The sequence below is a fragment of the Atractosteus spatula genome, chromosome 27 (genome assembly GCF_055471065.1).
Source record: "Atractosteus spatula isolate fAtrSpa1 chromosome 27, fAtrSpa1.hap1, whole genome shotgun sequence".
Classification (NCBI taxonomy): domain Eukaryota; kingdom Metazoa; phylum Chordata; class Actinopteri; order Semionotiformes; family Lepisosteidae; genus Atractosteus; species Atractosteus spatula.
The window spans coordinates 5,383,877-5,405,665 of NC_142732.1; the positions used below are offsets into that span (position 1 = coordinate 5,383,877).

At 38.3% G+C, this 21,789-nt stretch overlaps 1 protein-coding gene across 2 annotated transcripts in view; it reads left to right on the plus strand.

The window, feature by feature from the left end:
- Positions 1–1,047: 1,047 nt before the first annotated feature.
- The window catches only part of auts2a (activator of transcription and developmental regulator AUTS2 a), a 327,281-nt gene continuing 306,539 nt past the window's right edge, over positions 1,048–21,789 (plus strand). Inside the window, exon 1 of one of the 2 annotated variants that reach the window (XM_088906828.1) lies at positions 1,048–1,622. In XM_088906828.1, the coding sequence (XP_088762954.1) occupies positions 1,353–1,622 (270 nt within the window). In that variant the 5' untranslated portion in view covers positions 1,048–1,352. The remainder of the gene's footprint in view (positions 1,623–21,789) is intronic. The other variant, XM_088906830.1, reaches the window with a different exon arrangement.

The following is a 21,789-nucleotide window of genomic DNA, read 5'->3' on the forward strand; positions in this document are numbered from 1 at the left end:
TGGAGAGTGGTAAATTGTTTTTTAAGCATCTAATTTAAAGTTACCTTGAGGATCAGACATGATTTGTAATTGAGCAACTTAAAATATCCAGTGAAAATATAAGACCAGTTTCTTGTAATCTTTCAGGGATTACAGAAAAGAGTATTTGAGTATACTTAGGCGTTTGGGCTAATACTGATGTAGTACAAATGTTTAAAAATGAATTCTGTGTGTGTAGACATCTTTTATAGTGGATAGGATGAAGGTTTCAGAAAGTGGGTCACTTCCTTAGTCATTTGTTTGAGGGACAGGTTGCTCTCTCAGGACTATTTGAAGGTACAGACAAGACAAGGCTAATAGACTTTACATTTAAAGAGAGGGATGTGACAAAAATGTCACCAGGTTGGTTTATCAGATACTGACAAGCAGGTAGGTGTAGAAAGGGACAAAGCGTCTGTTGGGGGAAAAAGTTGGGTGTGAATGGTAAAAATGTTGGAGGTACTGTATGTGGCTGGAGAGTATGAGAAGAAAAGAGACTTGGAAGTCCTTTAAAGTTACAGAACTCTCTTGAAACATTTGAAAAGAATAAATTAGGAATTTAGGAATTGGGGTAAAAATGCTGTGTAAAATTGTGCAGAAGGAACACTTTGAAAACGTAATGAGTGCTGCAAAGGGGATAATGATTATGCATTATAAAAGGGATAAAAAGTTAGTTGTAGAATTTAAGAGTGCTGTAATGAAACATTAACTTGTGATTAAAATGATAATTACTTTGGTACAACATTCTGTAAGGACAGACAAAAAGGCCAGGGGGATTGTAATACATTCTTCAGTTGTTAACTGGAGAACATGTTCCAAATGGATGCTTTTTATTTTGTTTTTATTTCTAGGAAGGAGCAGTCTACACTTAAGAAGTGTGGATTCTGTGAAGGCCACTATGCATCTTTACCGTCACTACACCTTGATGGAAAATACCCAGTGACGGGCGGCATCTCATTGCAATTAAATACGTGTGTTGTTGGAGCTGAAATCTTTCTTGATTGTGTCCGACAGCTTCCACTGGAAAGTTATAACTCATTGTTTCCGAACTGGCTGGATGTTGCTTGTCAACCCCGCAAATGGATTCTGTCGTGAATCTTCCACTTTGAGACGTCCTTGAGGAGAGACTCCTGCTTTGGCTTCTGTCGGCTTTTCTGATGGTCGTCTGCTTCCTTGGGGATTTTCTTTGTAGCAGCTAACAGTGTCCAGCAGCTCCTTTGGCGGCGTTACAGGAGTGACCCTTCCGAGTGTTTTCTGTTGGAATTGGAGCAGCTTAGGCGCTTGACAGAGTTGAAGCCAGCCGGGAGGACGTCTTTGTGGTCCTCATCTGGGCAATGGATGGCCCACGGGCTTGTGGGCTCCGGAAAAAGAGGAGGTCGAGGTCAGAAAGGGACAGGGAAAGGAGGTCTAAAGGAATAAGGAACAACCATGTCAGGGCCGCTGTCCCACACTCTTCTTCCGAATCCGAGAGGGAGGCGGGAAGGAACCCTTCGTCGTCGCGTCCCAGGCCTCCACGAAGGAAAAGAAAAGAGTCTTCCTCAGCTGAGGAAGACATCATAGATGGGTTTTCTATAGCCAGCTTTGTTACCCTGGAGGCTTTAGAGGTAAGACTAAATGGCTGTTATTAATAACGCTTTTCTGGAGTTTGAATACAGTGAGCCATTATATATACCTCTTATTATTAAATTAAGAGTCATAGTTGCAGATTTTTATCCCTTAGATCAGCAGTATATCAGTTAGTTGATAGTTTTGGATTGGAGAGCAAAATTCTGTCGTCTTTTCCTAATGAGACACTACTTCAATAAACTTATTAGCATTACACACGTCGCCTGGCATTTATCAATGTATTGTCCTCCTGGCGTGTGCTTCAGGCCAACAAATGTTGAGACAAAAAACAGATTTCACTAAGTTCTTTTTTTCAATGGGATTTAGTGTGATTCTGATAATTACAGTCATAATGTAAGATTTACATTTCTTGTTGGAGATGAATTAAAACAAGTATGCTGAGCTGATACAGCATCTGCATAGAGCACAACACAGAAATATTATTCTGACAGTTGCGATCAGAGCTTAATAAAAACTTTTTTTACCCTGTGCTTTTATGGCTTTTATCGAAATGTTAGGTTTTTATCAGTTTTCTAGTTGTCATGCTATGTAAATGTTGGGTAATTGTAAATGTGGCGCTCATATTTTTTTATTACCCTCATTTTCTCTTTATCCTGTTGTTCACAAACTGTGTGAATGGTCCATATCAGCTCTGATACAGTTTAATTCATAGCGGTCGTAAAACTATTGACAGCTAGTGTTGGCAGCATGCAGTGACAGCCTTCCTAGTCTGGGAACTGGAGCAATATCCCATTACAGTAATGTTGTATAAAGTGAATGTTTGGACACTGGTTGTTGACCTGCATGAAAACTGGGCCCGTCTTTACCAGCTGAAACAAACCATTTAAAAACTAATTATATTAGAATTATGTCAGATAGGAACACTGTGACCTAAATGTTCAAATGACAGCACTGCATTCCACAAGCTCAAGTGTTGTTGGTGTGATTCAGATCGCTCGATAAATGGTGCTCTAGGGTATTGATCCACAGAGTAGCAATCAAGAACTAAATATTCAGATCATTCATAAAATTAGCACAACTACAGTGCTTGCGATTTAGCCTGCGGATGCAATCATCAAAATAATCCCATGGTTTTTCGGTTTTTCTTTTGATATTGAAGTGTTTGGTTGATTCTCAGCAACATTTATTTACAGTAACAAACAGAGTTCTGAAGGGAAATGTGTTTTCCCAAAACAGTGTGAACCTGTTGTCACTTTTTTGAAACATTGTCAGGCAATGAAAGATGTGATCAGAGTGTAATGTGGTCTTGGAAGTCTCTGAAGTTTTTTTTTCTTTACCTGACCAGGATATTGCTAAGGATCTTAATATATGACATATTTCTGTTTAAGTCTTGACTATAGTTACAGTATGCTGTGTTTTTCAAGGTCTGGCATTGTTCATCATATTTAATAGGAAAGATCATTCTTAATCATGTATTACAGTGGGGATATAGAAAAAACTGCACAGCCATGTTTTTGAAGCTGATACCCATGCCTTTTTTCAAGAAATAGCCGGATGAAATCCACAGATCAATTAGTTACTAATTAAGAAACAGGCCAGATAGGATGGCATTCTCTCATTTGTAAACTTTATGTTTTTATGCGTATAAATTGCAGCAGTATGCTGATCCAGGTGTTTATAAACACCTTGGTAAATATTTTGTCCAACAGTGAAGAAATTTAGTATTCACAAGGATGTTGGGTGTTTATATTCACAAGATAGGGTTATGTGATGAAACTGTCTGTGTTACTGGATTTCTTTAACTGATTTTTTTTACAGCTGTATATGTGCCACAGAGCAGTGTTTTCAGACTCTTGACGGTTTCGATCTGAGAGGGAATTTCTGTCTCAAGTCATTGCTGAATTCAAAGGTGTTCCTGTTCAGTGCATTGAAATCAAAACGTTCCACTTCCAGAGTTGCAGACATTCTTTACAAGTGAACTATCACGAGCAGAGGGTTTATTAAACGCTGATATTTGGAAGCAGAAGGGCTGAGCAGCAGTGAATTATATTCCTCTACAAAATGACAAAATTATTGAGCCTCAGCTGTGTTAAAACTGTGATCCCAGAATACTGCACTAAATAACAGCCTGGCAATCTTCACTTTTCAATTCAATAACACTTAATACAATGGCTGTCAAGGTTTTAAAAACGCATTACTTTCAAGTAGTCTAACATCTAAACTGTACAGTAATTCCCATATGTGTTTGTTGTACGTTTTTTCTTCATTTCTATCTTAAAACTTATGTGGATGAAACCAATACATTCCATCAAAATCAATTCAGGTTCAAGTAGCACAGCTTTTTGTTCTGAATTTTTTTAATTCAGACATAACACCACCCTGTAGACTCTTTTTGCACTTAAGACTTCTCCCTGCTTTGCAGGTGTTGTAGAGAAGTGTAATACTGTAAATGTTTTAGCTATGGCCAGATATATAGCTTCTTTTTGTGGGGTACCAAAAGAGGAGACAATCCTTATTTCTGAAGTACCAGGACCAATATTCAGCGATAATTCAGCAGACAATAAAGTTGAACTGTTGTGCAGTTTGACTTTTGCCTTATAATGTTACTCCTCTGCTACTTGCCACTAAAACCTGGAAAAAGTACATTTGGTTTTCTCATTAGGACACAATTCCTCTTCCAGGACCGATTGTGTTGTAAGATATTTAACTAATTAAGCTATTAAGAAAAATCTCTCCTTTACAGCAGATGTGGATGATACCATGTTTATATCAAGATATATTATTTTATATCTTGTATCCTTGGTTATGTAAATTACCTTTGTCATGCGGAATGACTTTTATGTGGTTATTAGAATCTTTGTCATTCAGCTTTTGCACACAGAGCAGTTTCATAACTATTTGGTGATTGAAAGTAGGGAAAAGATTGATTGCATTATACACAGGGCAGAAATTGTGGAGCTGAAGCTATTGATTGTGTACCTTGTTTTAAACTGTAAAATGGCTGGCTATGTAAAAATTCAGTTTGAAGAAGAATCGCTTCATGAGATTTCTTGTTACTCGTATTCAAAGTCTTATCTTGATGCACATTTTCTGTTCAGGCTAGGTGTTTATTAAAGTTGTCTGCCAGATATGTAAATGTAGACTTTGACAAATCTATTTTTTGGCCAGCAATTAATTCATTTATTTCTTCATTTGGATTTGTTTCGGGCCCTGGCAGCAATGGAAGATATGAATTTAGCTGCCTTTCCATCTGCCACAAAATGATATATTATATACATTAATATGATAAATCAGGCTGGTGACTGACAAATCAAATTTGACATTCTGTCATAGCTGTAGGTATTTAATGACATAATAAGATAATCCAGTACTGGGATTTGAATAAGTTTCCTGCAGCTTTATTAAACAATATCTATGTTAATACCTTGATTGAAGGGCTAGGTTGAGTAAGAATGACACCTTTTGTCATTGTACTAAAAGGCACTGGGCTTATAAAGTTACACTGGTACTGCATTAGGTTGGTCTAACTTTTTCCAGTTTTTTCCATTTTGATTAAACTGATTTTTTTTGCGCAAGTTGTTTTCTGAACTTGATTATAAGGTGGAGTATGTGGTATAGAATACAATCAAAGAAGACCAGGAATTGTGACACCCTGTTTTTAATACAATACTGTCTGAGAATTTTATGTTATAATGGTGACTCATGACTTCAAAAAATAGTGGTTAATTCTTTTCAGTTTTTAACAGGTTTCTGTTCCCAACCATTGTATCGGGTTTTCCATGTTACCTGATTTAAAAGAAAAAAGGGTCTATTAAGTTTAAATTAAATTTTTTTAAATTAAGGTGAAGTGAGATCAGAGGAAGTCTCTTGAAAAAGCCTTCTGTACAGCACTGATAAACATTAATCTTCGCTGGTGTTCTGTAATTATTGAATATGTGAAGATGAGTGCAATGCTCATATTCTTTCCCAGAAAACCAACAGTTTTTTGAGAAAAAAACAATGAACTACTTTGTCACTGAAATATACAGTGTTCTCATACTCAAATACTGTGTATACAGTGCTATCTTAGATGAAGATCTATTGGATTTGTAATAAGGTTTGAAAAGGCAATGTCAAAAAGAGCTCAGATGTAAACTAGGTATACTGTTACTGAAGGCAGGATCCTTCTGTCAAAAGCAGATTCAAGGGAAATACTGCAAGCAGATTTTTTTTATATTAAAAGCATTTATTACACCTAGCCTGCGAAAAACTGTAAGAATACTGTATTGCACCTGAGAACAGGCATTTCAAAATAAAGAATGTGTTGTGTTTAACTGATGAAATAACCACTTAATAGTGCCTTTTTGGAATTTGCATTTCGGTACACTTCAAAATATTTAAGCACAGGTGCTGTGAATGTGAAACTCTTTGTTTTTGTCTCTTTTCCAAAAGGAAATTCTATTTTTGGTGAGTTAATTTCACTATACTTTGTTCTTCTCATTTAAACACAAATTGCTACAGTTGCAAATACGGTACTAATGCACTCCAATTGAGTTATCCTAATTCTTTAGAGGTGTCCGTGTGACTGGAAAATGTACTGTGTGCCGAAAAACAATTAAGTATGAGGGTTGTATTTTAATGTAGAATTCCATTTTCTTAAACAAAAACTTATGTTAATGCATCAGTGGCAAATGGGAAGAGAGACTGGATTAATGGTTTTGCCGTAGCTTGTAAAACTTAAGTCTCGCAGACATTTGTTAATGCAGTGTTCTTGTATTAAAAGATATAGTGCTGAACCCAGCCACTGTATTAGCACAGAGGCAGATTACATTTTTATTTACATATAATTGGTTTGCCTAAGAAGGTTTATAATAAAACATTTTATTAGGTCTTGAATGTCACGTATCTTGTGGGTTCCAGCTATTTTTCATTGCTTCAGTCTGTCTTCCCTGAGTCTCTCTGAATGGGGAAAAGACAAATGTTTGCAGAGGCTGATTTGGAAATGGCATCCCTGAAATACAGCCTTGTACGAGTCTCAGCAAAATGGTTACTGCAGCACATAATTGCCCTCACAATGATGTGTTTTGTCATATTATTTCCTACTTCAAGGAGGCACTCCTGTAGCCCACTGACAGAAATGGTGGTATTTGAAAACATATGGACATGCAACGGCGTTAAGCAGGCTGCAGGCAGGGGATTAGCACAATGGCCTCCTGAGCAGGGCTCCGTGCTGGTGCGTAAGTGTCACTCCTCTCCTAGTGACACTCTTGAGTGGGGGCCCTCTTCTCAAATATTAGCACCATTCTTCGTTGTGCAGGGGCAGCCTCCATTGGTACCTCTCTTTATTTTAGTCTTTGGATTGCTGCGGGAGCACGTAAAATGCTCTAATCATGTACACATCTTAGAAAAGTGTTTGGGATGCTTCTTGCTGGGAAATGGTCAGACTGATCACTGGTCAGACTGGTGATGCTAATGTATGCTTATGTGAATTTTTCGAGTACAGTACCCTCCATATGTATTGGGGCAGTGAAATCTGAATTGCTATTTTTGCTGTATTCTCAAACAATAGATGAAAAGATGAATGAGCCAGAAGTACAAAATATCATGTTTTATTTTGGGTATTTCAGTCCTTATATGTTCATAGGTCTTAAAGGGTGCAATAGTACTGGGACAGATTAACTTAAATTCAAGTAGTCTTTGTGTAAAACTTATTTTTATAGTATTTGTTTGCGGATCCTTTGCACACAATAATTGCATCAAGCCTGCCACCCACCGATGTCGCCAAACTTTCTGGTCTTTGTTTTTTAGATGCTTTGCCAAGCCTTTTCTGCAGCAATTTTCAGTCTCCTTTTCAACAGGTGAGTGCATGCTCGATGGGATTTAAATCAGGACATTGACTTGGCCAGTCTAAGACTTTCCACTCGTGTCCCTTAATGAATTCCTTGGTCGCATTGCCAGTGTGTTTAAGGTCATTGTCTTGCTGCATGATGAAGTGCCGGCCAGTGAGTCTGGATGCATTTTGCCATCACTTAGGAAGGGGTTTATTTTTGTGTCATCTGTCCATAACACTTAGTTCCAGAACTCTGCTGGCTCAACTACTGTATGTACGTTTTAGCAAATTGTAACCTGGCCTTTCTATTTTTGGTGCTGATGAGTGGTTTGCATCTTGCTGTGTAGCCTTTTCAGTCTTCTGTGAGCTGTAGATTGTGTGCACTGTAGAGGTTGGTTGGCGATTTCAGCGACACTTGTTTTAGAGTTTTTCTTTGCAGCCCTGATCATTTTTCTGTCGTCAACTGCAGTTTTTTTCTTCAGCTGACCTGGTCATTGTCAATTGCTAAGTACACCAGTGCTTTCTTTCTTTTTCGAGATATTCCAATTTGATGATTTTGCTTTGCCCAGTTTCTGCTATGCTTCTGATTGAATTCTATTTTTCTTTCACCATCACAATTGCTTGCTTTTCTTTCACAGACACTTCTGTAGTCTTCGTGTTGGTTTAGGTCTACCGGCTCCAAAGGGAAGGGCAAAGGCTAAATCCAAGCCTACACATTCACAGTTCTTCTCTGTGTGCACAATCAATGCAACAGGAACCACCTGACCAACAAGAAACACCTGGCAACCAATTGCCCCAATGCTCATCTGAAATGTGGGAATTGAACAGAAAAATGCCCTTACTCTAAAAAGATACAACATCTGTGCATGAAAATACCCAGAAATAAAAGGTGACATTGTGTACTTTTGCTTCATATTCATCTGTTCATCTTAAATCTGAATTACTTGAGTGTACAGCAAAAATACTATTTTTTTTACTTCACTGTTCCAATAATAATTGTGGGCACTGCATATCCTGACTCTATATCCAAACATTTGGGTGAAACATTTTAGGGACATTTATTGTATTATGGGCAAAAATAAAGGAAGCCTATATTTAGGTGAAAATTTCTTCTAAGGTGACCTCTTGCTCCATTGATTGAATTAGCATTTTCTACAAGCACTTCGATAAAGACATCACTTTGTTGGGCTAGATTCCTTGCTTACTTGATTGATTACCGTTTGTTTTGTTCTTCATGTTTCAGTAGTCTAACTCCACGCGGTAGGCCCATGTTTTTGATCGGGTATATTCACACAAAATTCATTGAAGTTTTGTGGGCTTGCACTTGGTTCGGAACTGAGAGTGGCCTGTTTTTAAAGCACTGAGGAGTGAAGTTCCTTTGTTGAGGCCTGTGGCACAGCTGAAATGCTGATTATACAGGGCATGTAAGCTTGTAAAATAAAGTAACTTCATCTGTGCAGCAGCAGTCTGCTACCTTAATGAAATTGGGGAATAGCACCTTGAGTGTCTCTAGAATTTTGGCAGTACAGGTCTGAAAACGTTTGCGGGGGAAAGGCTTGGAGCCTGCATGTTTGCAACTGGATAGGTTATTTAAGAAGGAAAGGAAAGTTGGGTATTTAAAAGATTATCGCTGCTGTTTTACGCTCCTGCTTTTTCTAATGCAGATTTGAGTGTGATGTATGAGAAGCTCTTACTTGCAAGAGAATCTTTGTATGTCTGGATTGCATGGCTTGTCTTCAATAGAAAGGTTTTTTTTTTACTGTATTTGGGCTCCAAACATGAAAAACAATCTACAGTACAGAGTGTAGTGACTGTATCGGATCCTGGGTTTCTTGCCGTGCATTGCTTTAATGTCAGCTAATCTTTTAAGGGTGATGAACTGTCATGCATCATTTTTGTTGTTCCATTTTTTTAAAATATCCAGTCTAACAAGTGAAGAGGGGCATTGTTAAAGCAATTTAAACTGTCTGATAGTTTTTTCAAACGCTAGTATTCATATGTGAATTCTCCATTTGGGAATGTCTGAACGTGGTCCTGTTCTAAATGCAAAATTCAAGATCACAAGAGCATTTTTTATCCTCAGACAATCCTGCCTGGTGTTTTCATGTCATTTCTATTTCCTCATGCTATGCTCATCCTCGCATCACATGTAGAATTAAAAAATAGATTATTTAAATGCAATATTGTGTCACTGCAACACTGGCTGACGTGGCCTTTAAATAAGATGAACAGTTTAAATTGGTTTCACTGGGATCATGCAGGCTTTATATTTCAAACTAGTTCCAGATCTTGCTTTGCTTCCCAGCACTGACAGTTGTGCTAGATGGGAGTTGCATTAATATTTATCGTGCTGAACCACAACAAGAACAGGACAAATCCCATATTGTGTAGGATGCACATCTTGCTGGCCTCTTTGAGGGGTTTGAATGCCACAGGCACTAAACAAATGTTCAGATTTGCTGTTCTATCAACATGTGGTAAACAGCTGATGAAAGGGTAATTCTGGCACATTAAACTGTGTGCTTGATTCCAGTACAGGTCAGGCCCCAGCACAGCAGTTCTACAGTAATGTGATTAGGAGGAGAACTGAATTAGGTAACAAGGTCACAGTGCTGCACTGCGTTACTATGAATGAGTAAATAGAAAGGACTTGAGTGCATCTCAGCAGTCCTGATGCAGGGGGGAAAAAGCAATTAATTTTGATCTAGACATTGTCTTGTGCGTTTCTGTGTGACTCGATGTATACTCTTGTCAGTTTGTCGTATAGGATTTTGCTTAATCAGTGCAGCGTGCAACTCCGACTGTGCAAAAGTAGAAGAAACACCAGTAACGTTTTTTAAATAGCAGTGAGGGAATAAATTGTTTCCATATGTGATATCTTTAGACAAAAGCAATATCTCAACCCCCCACCACCACCACCACCTCAACCACAACCAGCACCACAACTCTTCTTTCCATGTAATAAAATGTAGATGGGGAATAGTACATTGTTTGAGTATGATGCAATTGATCATTTAAGTTAAGTGGTGAGCCTGTGACTCTTTGTAGTGATTTTTTTAAAATACAAATGCTGTTAAAACCTAAGAATGCCATGCTGGAGTGATTATTAAAGTGTAGTAACAAGAACAGATGCCTTATTTTGCAGTGGAGAAAAAAAAACTTTAGGTTGAGTAGGCTACCACAAGAGTGGGGAAGATGAGCCACAAACTTACTGTAGAGATTTAATCCTAAAGTACATTAAGAGGGTATGATGTAAAATTAAATTAAATGTGTGTGGTGTTATATGATAATGTTGGAACTTTGTGGTTGTTTAGTAGAATACAGGATAGTATTTGACTCAGGTAATCTGGGATAAGTAGTGGAGGGACTGATAAGTAAGGAGGTCACAAATAACTAATAAGCTTTCTTCTCTAGTAGACTATTTTTTTCTTTGTCTTCTCCTTAATATTGTTTTTCCAGAAAGTCATATTTTACTATAACTCTGCATGCTAACTTCTGTTCTACACTTCCATGCTGCACACAGTTCAAAGGGAAAGTCATTATATTTAATGATCTTTATTTTTCAGACTCAACTCTCGCGCTTTTGCCCAAAAGCATCTTCTGTACTGAACTGACTCTATTCTATCAGTAGCCCAGATTGAACCTCTGTTAAAAAGACCGAGATGTAAAGATACTAAAATCAAAGCTAGAGCCTCTTTGTTTTACTGATTTTTAAGAAATGAATAAAAATTACTCCAGCTATTAATTAATTACTGCACATATCCATGATATTTAGACATCCTATTGTAGCATGAGCTGTTTTAAATTCTCTTTAAAATGCATGTAAACGAACTTCTCTCTTGATGCCTGCTTAATGACTGTTGGTATAATAAATTGTGCAATTGCTCCTTTAAAAAATAACAAACCTTTAATTAGATACATGAAGAGGCATGCAGTCTCAAATTGCTCTTCAGGTCTACTGAACTTTGCATGATACCAATATAGTGCTATCAAAACCCCCAGGATTTAATCTCATCAGAAGAGGGTAACACCTTATTGTTCAACGCTTGTCCTTAATTAAGGTGATGTATTGAATTTTGTTTTTAAAGTGATTTAAATAATATTTTTCTTGTCTTGCTGTTTGTGTATCATGTTGCATGTGTTGTGTGTGGAGGGACTGTCAGGGTTTGTTAGCAGTTTGATTGTTTTCCATGCAAAATGGTTACTGCAGCAAGACTAGCTTTCAGTCTCCTAGCAGGACTTGTCTCAGAGGAGACAGCGAGGACTGATTACTCCAGGTGTACTGCTAAGTGCGTTCTGCTAAGGGACATTCACTTTACATGTTAGGACACAAATGCTTTCTCATTGTAGCTCCCGGTGTTCATTTGGAGAAGGGCTTTTGTGAGCTCTTGCATTTGGAGCAAATAGGAAACGAAATGCAAATCTAAGCTGCAAACAAATCCCTTTGGCTAAAAGCAACAGGTGACAAATGAAATGAGCAGAATCCTTAGGGTTTCCCTCGGTGAGCTGTTGAGACTATGTACCATGCTAGGGCTGTGTTTTCTGTGTGAACGCATTATGCCTGAAAACAAGTTGATACAAACTTACCAGATTGTGCTACCCCTCCAGGACAAGTTGGCAGTGATCAGAGTTTTAGATCAGTGTTGCAGGGAAAATGAACTGTTTAGTTTCCCATTGATGTCTTACGTTTTACACCACAGCTGTCAGTGCTGATGAGATCATAAGCTCTCCCGGTGAACTACAGTACATGTATAGTTTATAAGATTGTTCATACTTTTCTCTAATGAAACCTCCATTTTTTATGATTTGCTTATTGTGCATGACTGATAACAACGAGGCTTGTGCACATTGTCATCCTATCTTAGGACAAGTTATGTGGTATTATATTTGCACTTATCATTTCTTGTAATGTAGATCGGTGCTGTTTATTTTACCACTTACAAGCTTCTTTCTAACTGCTATATTCATGGTGTTTAAATAATACATTAGGTACATTTTGAAAGTCTGGTAAGTGCCTTGGTTAAAGCTTAATGAAAGTGTGTTGTTTCTAATGGGACAAGATTGCTTGGCAAGATGTTTTCAAGTAATTGAAATATTGAGACCTGCAGGTTATGGGGATGTAATTGAGGACAGTCATGCTGGAAGGAGCTTTTTTTTCCCCCCCCCAAAGTGAGTTTGTTTTTGTGAGTTGATTGTTTCACACGGATCAAAAAATGGATGAAGAAGAAATTGGATTTGTTTACTGCAGTGTAACCCTTCAAAAAAGGCCAACTGGGTACTGAAAATGTGACCGAATCGAAGAACAGATCTGTTAAATGGAGACCATGGGAGAGCCCCAGCCCGCCAAGATCGTCTTCATGATATAATCCAGGAGGTGTGTGGCTTCTCCCCATGAATACAGGTGTGCTGAGGAGATGCTGAAGTTGGCCAAGGACAAATGCGCTGAGAGGTTCTTCAAGGAAAGGGTGGCAAACGCATGTTAGTGCCGAGACGTAGAGGGCTGGGCTCGGCAACACCCTGGCTGTAATGACAAGAGACACTGCCGAGTAGGAATAAGTGTAACCGATTTATAGGTGCAGTAGTAGTAACCTTTCCAAAAAAATGTGATTGAAACACTGAAATAAAAATACTAGCTTCTACAGAATGTCTTAAATCAAATGTTTTCAGTTTGATGTACAGTACAGTACATGCCAGACAACATGGTGCCCCTGCCCTATGGTGCCATCCAGGGCACGGTTTTAAAATCTGCTCTAGTTTGGAAGATCTCTCGTCCCTGTGGTTTGGCTCGTGTAAGCAGTTATTAAGCAGTTCTGGCCATTGCCACAGCACCCAGTATGTGCCTTTTGGGTGCGGTGTCCGACCAGGGGGAGTGTGACTTTCACCTTGGGGTGTTGCACTGTAGTCGCAGGCAGGAGCCCGACTTGGGCGACCCATTCTGTCGGGGTGAGCGCTGTGGCTACCTTGAGCGCAGCAATATCCCTCTTTTAAAAACTCTCCCTGCCTCTTGACTTGTGCTGAAAATCTCCCAAAAGAAAAAAAAAAAGACCCTTTGCATCTTATAGTTATAGTTCGCAGGAAGCAGCACTCGGCTGTTTTTCAGATTTGGAATTCGGAGTGATTTCGTTTATGTTGTAAAACCCTCCCGCCAGTGGTTTTTAGACTTGAAGCCCCCCAGAAGAAGACGCTTGTTCCCACTTGGCTGCAGCCGTGACATGTGGGCATGCCCACCCACCGGAGCCGCTCATCCTTTGTGGGTTAGACGTCAGCACGAGCTTCCAGGCACCTGGCAAGTGGCAGGGCTTGCGGTTTGCCGACTCATGCCAGTCCTTCACCATGGCACTCTGCCAGCGGCACTGCGAGTTGGGAATCCAGGCCATGCAGCACCCAGGTTGAGCATGCTTCCTGGTTTCTCGGCCTCCGTATTCATTTTGAGCTCTGTGCCTTGGGAATAATGTGAGTCTGCTTTATAAGAGTGGGGAAGAAAATGTAGCCTTTTCAAAGTTTCCTGAAAGCATTTTTACTAATTGCTGCAAGGGAGAGAGAGTATAATCCTTATTATGTAATTGTTGAGACAGCTGTATTTGAAGCATTCTTGTTGCAGTGCTTACAGGCTAGGAAGCACAGTGACTAAATATGCACTCCGTAATTCTTGAGCATTATCTTCAGATACGGACCTTTTAATGTCAGAGGATTTAAGGCTAGACTTGGTGAGCAACTGAAAGGAATATTGGAAAATCCTTTGTTTCTCCATAAACAGCTGAAGTTAATGGATACATTTATTTTTATCAGGCCAAGTCATACTTGGCTGCATTCTGGGTGAATTACACTGTACAAAAGCAAGATAATATGACAGACTGTATGATTGACACATCTTTTATTGGCCCAGAATAAAACAAGGATAACATCACCTATTGTCTTTTTTGCCTTTAATTCAAGAACTGACTTTCATTGAGATTATTCATGAAGGGAAGAAGAATGAACTCTTTTAGGTGTAATGTTAAAGAATTTCAAGATCACTGTGAAAGATTTAAGGTTGCCGTTACTTTAGGAATGTTTTTTTTAATATTCGGGTTTAAAGAAAAAAAGTTTAGTTTGCCATTGGGGGAAAAAAACCCTTTATTTTGGTTTGAGAATGAGAATCAGATCTTATTTCTCGAGGAAAGTGTGTCCTTCAGAATTCCAGTAGGATGAGGTGTTGAGATGGATTTGCTTTCATTGTTAACAGCTGGAAGTCTGTGTGTATAAGTGTAGAATATGCACAAAGGCCTGGAGGGTAATCTAATAGCTATCACACAGCAAGTAGTTATTGCAATGTAATAGAGTAGTTTCACAATGGCTGCATTTTTTAAATTTTACATGTAGAAAATGGTTTTGTCTGATCCCTTGTGCATACAACTGCACCAGTGTCGGTGAAGGTACGCTAAAGGCATAAGGAGGCATGTTTATGTTATTGTAATTGAATATTTTAGCACACCAGATGCTGCAGATTTTTCTTGATAACCAGACACCTTTTCACAGGTAAACCATAAAATGCAAAAGACTGGAACAACTCTTTTTGTAGACAATAATATATCTTTTAATTGCTCCTCATAAGTAGCCAATAAACAAAGTTGTGTCCCTAGTATTCGGGGGCTGTTTCAGCTTTGTCCAGTAAGCTGAAAGGTTACATTACCTTCACCTGCGAGTTAGATCGCCTCTATTGTCCATTAAGATACTCACATATTGGTTTGTGGATGCCAGCAATATGTTGTCACCCACTTGCTCATTTTCTACCACATTTATCTCTTTTTTTTTTTTAGTTGTTTCATGGTGAAGTGAAAATTGCTTATCTCTTGCAATTCTCAAATGTGCATTTTTAAACTTATTTAACAATGAAAGGATTTGCTGGTAGAACATATACAGAATAACAAGGCAATTTTCTGCTTTCAGCTTTTATTGTACAGTTATGTTTTTTAAATAAAATTAACAATCTTGATTTAATGCTCTTAATTATGTGTATATTATCAAACATTTGCCACAAGAAATCACTAGTCCATCACGCAATGGAGTCAAGTAAAAGAGACTTCTTAGTTCTGTTCATGCCCAACAGTGCTTGCAGACCAGCCCAGCACTTGTACAGTGGCTCTCTCTTTAGGTCTCTCTGGTGTGATCAGGGTATGTACACAAATATAGTCATTCTCATTCATACGGCTGGCTCCACTCCAAGAAATTGTTCTTTGAATTATGAAGTAAGTAAGTAAATTCTAGAATATGTCACAGTTGTTACTGTCAATGTGTAGCAGGGCTCTTTTGTTACTTGAGCCCATTATGGTATTTAAGCCCTTAGGGACCTTGATAACCCTGGGCTTGTCAGTGGCAGGAGGTGGGCTCTTTGGTGTAGCAGAATTCACAGTTTGAGAGACAATGATCAAACACTGGCAGGGGGGAGCTGCACGTGTCACGTGTAAACAAAATGAGGTCATAGCCATTAACCTCTGGGTTAAGGAGCATCATGAGACTGGAAAAGGGCTGGATTGCCTAAGGTTCTCCAGACATAATCTGCACAGTGAGAACCTATAAAAGAGAAAAATACTGGAGGGCAGAGGCCAGGTGCAATTGACATCCTAGAGGGAGGAGATGACAGTCTCATACCCATCACGACTTCTTTCTTTTAATGAAGTCATGCAGCCTGCTCTAATTGTGAGGGACATAAGATATAACATCACACTGCATTCACTAGAAATGTGTAGACTGCAGTCAGATCCAGAATAGGTTAACTGAAATCAAGTGCTGTGCAATGCTATTTGAGAAAATTCCCGATTTTTATTATTTTATCACTAGCACTGCAGTCAGTGATGAATTTAGAAACTGGTCACCAAATTACTGGGCTGACGCCACGTTGTCGTCTTTATCTGTGCACCTGATAGCCTGCTTTAATATCCTTTTTTTATTCAATTTTAGAACCCCCAAATGTGTTTTCTCATTTATCCATCCTCTTTGTACTCAGCGGTTGTGTCTTTCCTTCACGGCTCATGGTAACAACCTCCGTACCTGTGTATCAGGGAGGAGTAGGTACAGACGGGATCCAAAGACCTGCCCACCCTCTGAGAGGAGCATCTGTGGGCGCATCCTTTACTGACTTTACCAGTGGCTGTGTCTCCTGGAGCAGAGAGAGCCCTGGTTTAGTAATCTCAGCTCTGCTCTCCACAGCAGTGAGTCAGTTATGGGCTCGCTGCTTGAAGATTCCTGGTGACGAGGAATCCTAGTCGGGGCGGGACAGTGACTTAATTACTGACAGGCTCTAATACTGAAATAGAAAGAAATTCTGGCCCCTAGGAAACAGTTACCATCAGACTGTAAAGGGAAGAATGGGTGCTTACTCTCTCATGCAAGAAAAAGAGGGGTCTTCAGAATGACTGACCCCTTTTAGGACACATTGTTTCAGCATAATGAAAGGGCAATCATTGCCAAGGGAAGTTGTCTTAAGTATGGTCCTTTGGGGAGTTATGTAAAAGGGTGTAACTCTTTCTATTTCTGTGTAATGGAAACAAGCATTACAGTACGTCCTTCCATTAACAGATTTTCTTTTGCAACGTTTGATCATTTGTCATTTAAGCATCTGCTGAAAGCCTCTTCAAGTACTCTATGTGGCAAAGCAGTCGGTGAAAATAAACAGTTATTTGTGACATGTTGTATTGATTTTTTGTTCAGCATTGCGAAGTGCATTCACCTAGCTTTCCATGAAGAGTATATTAAATTTCATAAAAGAAAATGTCTGCTTTTTCAGTTTTTCTTTGCTTTTGACGACTCAAGGCTGTATAGGTATTTTTTTTTCCTTGTGCCATTTTGTTGTTGTTGCTCTCAAGGCGCTTCTACAGAATGAGTATAATAACCATCCATCTATCCATCTGCCTGTCTGTAGGCTGCCTTTAAACTTCTGGCCTATTCACACAACTGTATATTGAAGACTGCGCTATAGAGCAATGGAATTTGTTACATATGTGATTGAGACCACTGCAGTACTGTGACAGTACACACCGCAGTGTGCTCTTTACTGGGTCAGTGCTTCTACCCTTTGTGCCCATGATGGTGTGTGTGAAAGGAGATGATATGTAGCTACATTAAGTTTTTCAGGGTCCACTATCACTGTCCTTGGGAATACAGTATGATCCCCATTGTCTCTATTGTATATACAGTACGTAAAGGTTTTCCTGAGGTTCTAAAGGTTTAAAACCTTTGTTTTTTTAATGCATCTTGCTTTTTGTGATTTATTGGAGTCTCCCCATGTAAATAATAGTGGCTTTTGTGGCTGCACGAGGGCCAGATGAGCATTAATCAGGTTCCTCTTCTCAGGTCGAGATTCGAGTTCCTTTAATGCATGAGCAGTGATTGTCTTGAGAACATGCATCTGCTGATCAAGGAGTTTTTAAGCGTTTCGACTATGAAAATAATCGATAATGCAGAAAAGTCCTATGCTCTGAATCTTTTCTAATATTTTCTGTTAGTGCCCTGTAATAAATCATACTTGTGGTCTTTCCAGTGGTATTTCACCAAAAACTGTTTTTTTTTTGTGTGTGTGTTCTCTACCTGTGAACAATCATTTCTTAAGTATTTTTTCTCACATTTCAGTAGAAAAATCCATTGTGGGCTTCATGAGTTGACAGTGTGTAAGCATGTGGAAGCGCCAGTGTGCAATTGCAGTGAAGAACAATAACAGAGGCCAACATTTTTTTATTTTAAATGAGCACCTAGCAAGGGTTTTAAACTAAGGTGTGCATGTGTATAGTTTGCAACTGCTTTAATTTAGGGTCTACTAGCTGCCTGCAATTCCTTAACATGGGTGTCCTACCATGGCAATATGAGGGGGAAATTAGCTTGCCAACCAAGTTTCAGTGTTGCCACAGTCTGCTCCCAGAAGGTCCTAGCATCACTGAGGTAGACAGTTACCATAGAAAACTCCAGCTCTTCAGCAGCTTCCTTTCTCCCAGAAGGAATCATGTGAAATGGAGCATTGATTGCATCAGTACTGACAGACTATAATGCATAATATTATTGCTCCGCCTAATCCTCTACAGTGAGAACTTGGTCCAGTATCACACGCACTGGGCTGCACTTTCCAAAAGGGGGAGGAGGGGGTGATGGAGGTGGCTGAAACTGCACTCCAGAGCTGTCCTTTTTGTGCCAAGTGGTTGAGTTTGAAAACGGATTAGAAATTAATGTTCTCTCATTAGTTTCAATAATGAGAGATCTTTTTCTGCCAAGACTTTCATATATAATTTTATCTTTTCATGCTGCAAAGATAAAAGCTTTGGTATCTAGTGGATTTTTTAATATTATTTAAAAAGATATTATAATTTCACTATTGAAATATGCCTCGATTTACTAGGCCTGTATATCTCCAAAGCCATTTTTGGCTCTGGTGATTGGACAAAGAGAAATCTGCCGTGCAGTGGCTGCTGGAATTAAAGGAGCAGTAGGTGTTTTTTTGTTTTTATGCTTCCATCTGCAAGAAGATGATCCGATTGTTATGATGGTTTAGACGTAACAAACATTCCTTTACATTTATGAGTTAGAGTTTCAGGATACTTGCTGGAAGATCTACAGTATCAACGCTGACAGTATCAGTGTTTTAACAATAGTGTTGTGTCTCTGCCTGGAATCCTACCAGCTCATGAATCAGTCTGCATTTCTGTTGATTCTGATGATGTTAGATGCTGCCTTATCCTGATGATTCTCAGTACCTGCTGAATTTGCATACCCCTTCAGAAAGTAATCTGCTGATGACTGTAATGCAGTGTGTCATGGTGCAAAAATAGGTTAAAATTATTTTAATAGATGCAGGATACACACTTACTTGTACAATAAGCCTGAGCTTGGAAAAAAAAAGAACTTTGAATTTCTCTTTGTGATCTCAGCAGGAAAATAAACTCGACATTGCAGCTACTGTGGATATTGTAGGGGATAATACAGTTTTGTAAGAAGCTGATGAAAAAAGTTACAAACCCAAGTCTTTGTAGTGGAAAAACAGAAGAAATTGCGTAAATTCCAGTTTCTGAAAATTTCCTTCATTTGCTTTCAGGCAAACAGAAGTAGTTGTTTTCCTAGTTTGTTAAAGGTCCATGTTATGTTTTGAATCAGGTTATACAGTATAAAAACTGATGGCCAATGTTGCATATTAACCTTAATGATTCTTTTTATTTATTTTTCACTTGTTTTATTCAGTCTCTGCATATAATGAGTTGCTTACAAATGCAGTTGCCTAATGATTAACCTTGCGATAGAGGTCTTGTGTGATTTATGTGTAATTTAAAAATTGAAAATTGAACTAAATTTAAGATTAAATTAATGCATACATGAGACTTGTGTTAACCTTAACTTGTACTATTGCTGGAATATTTGTTCAGAATTGTGCCTGAAAAAACATCTTCAAAATGTGCTCACCTAGTATTCCCTTTTGTTCCTTCTCTGTGTATTGTCTGGGGTAAGAACAGTAACTCTTAAATCAAAGAGCTTAGCCTTATGAAGGCTTAAACATAACTAGGAGTATGGAATGACCTTCCCTCTCAGTGTCCAGCTTTCACAGTATGTTAATAAGACCAGACGGTAGCTGCAGTTCACATTTCTTTAGGGATTAGTTTGCGGTGGATCAGCTCAGCAGGAATTTACCGTATCACAACTTAAGATGGCTGAGAAAAAAACAACAACATTAAAATAGAAAACATATGTTATAAAAAAATCTAATTTACAGCTTAGTTGAATGCCAGACAAAACTGGTAAGCAAATAACCTTGCTTTCAGATACCCTAATCCCTCTTGAACACTGATAGAAAAACACAATTAATTAAATGTCATTATTTGCATTGGTAAGACTCTGTCTTCCTTTTAATCTGATTAAATCCAGTGTCCATTCAGGTTCTAATTACATTACAATTAAATTAAAACTCACTTAACTGTAGGTGGTCCCACGTGGGTTTTAATGATACACTTGAAATGCAATCAACACGGTGGCTTTTTAATTAAAAAGCAACTTTATTTATGAGGATTATAACGGTATTATAAGCTTGTGTAAAACTGAATTTTGAAATATTGTAACTTAACCAACATTCTTCATTATATCTGGCACTACAGCTGCAATATTACTGTAAAACTATAAATAAAAATGTAGTTTTCTACATGGAGTGCTTGAAGAAACATATAGGAGATTTAGTGCCTACAAGATACAGAAGTGGATAAAAAAATGTTGACTGAATCAGCTTCTTTTGATGCATATTTTGACTGGATAGGTTTTCAATCTAACACTTGAGGACCAGGCTAAAGATTGTTTTTGCTCAATTTGTAAACAAGAACTCAGGTGACTGAAAAACCATATTATAAAAAAAACTTTCCAACATAACGGCAGTGATGCAGTACTGTATAAAGGAGGAATTAATTGTGTTCAAGAGAAAAGCCTTCCTTTGCTCGGCGTATTTTTTTTAAGTTGACATTGTGAATGTCAAGTCTTCGAAGGGACTCAGCTGACAGCAAGAGATGTTGAATCTGTTTCTTTTCATTTTCAGTGTCTTTCATCTTTCATGTTAAGAGCTGCTTTGCAAGTGAAATGTGTCTGGGTTTGGCAGAGAGATCTATAAAATATAATCTGAAGAGCCAGTGTGGAAACTTGTTAGTTTGCCTTCAATCTGGCGCAACGGTGCCATATACTACCAGGGTTATTAATGCCTTACATAGCATATGGCATTTAGGGATGTAGTCTTCAAGTTAAGAGCTATATACTGTACACAGGCTAGCCTTCTAATAATTTTATATGCTCTAAATATCGTTTTTAAAGGAGCATCCATTTGAAACCGAAAAATGATCTAAAATGTTTTATTTTTATTTTCATGACAGGTACTGTATATGTTTTTTACATTTAAGGTTATTTATGATGTAATTGTATTCTGTAAGTTGGGAAACCAAGTTTCACTGCAGGCTTACACCTAAGATTATCGAAGGTAAACTGTATTTCGTAAGCTTGATATTTTCTCTGTTGCCAGAATTCACTTTGTTTTGTTTTTCTCAGCACACAAATATGTTTCACATTATTTTCACTAGCTTATTTGTGTTAAATATTCGATGTTTTTATTTTTCTTTGTCATGACGTAGGCAATGCGTCAGATGGTTTATTTGCTTGTACTCTGCCCAATGGTAAAAGCCAAGGAATACCAAGGAATTCTCTACAGCATCACGTTTTTTGTGGCTTTTATAAACATCATCCCAGTGTGTGTACTGTATACTTAATACAGAGAAATACTATAGGATACAAGCTTTTAACAATATTCTAATTAAAAAAAAATTCATTTCCTTTTCATTGCACTGCCTTTCATAATGTGAACATTAAAGGCTGATTTGAAGAGCCTTGGTGTTTTTCAGGCCCGTGCATTT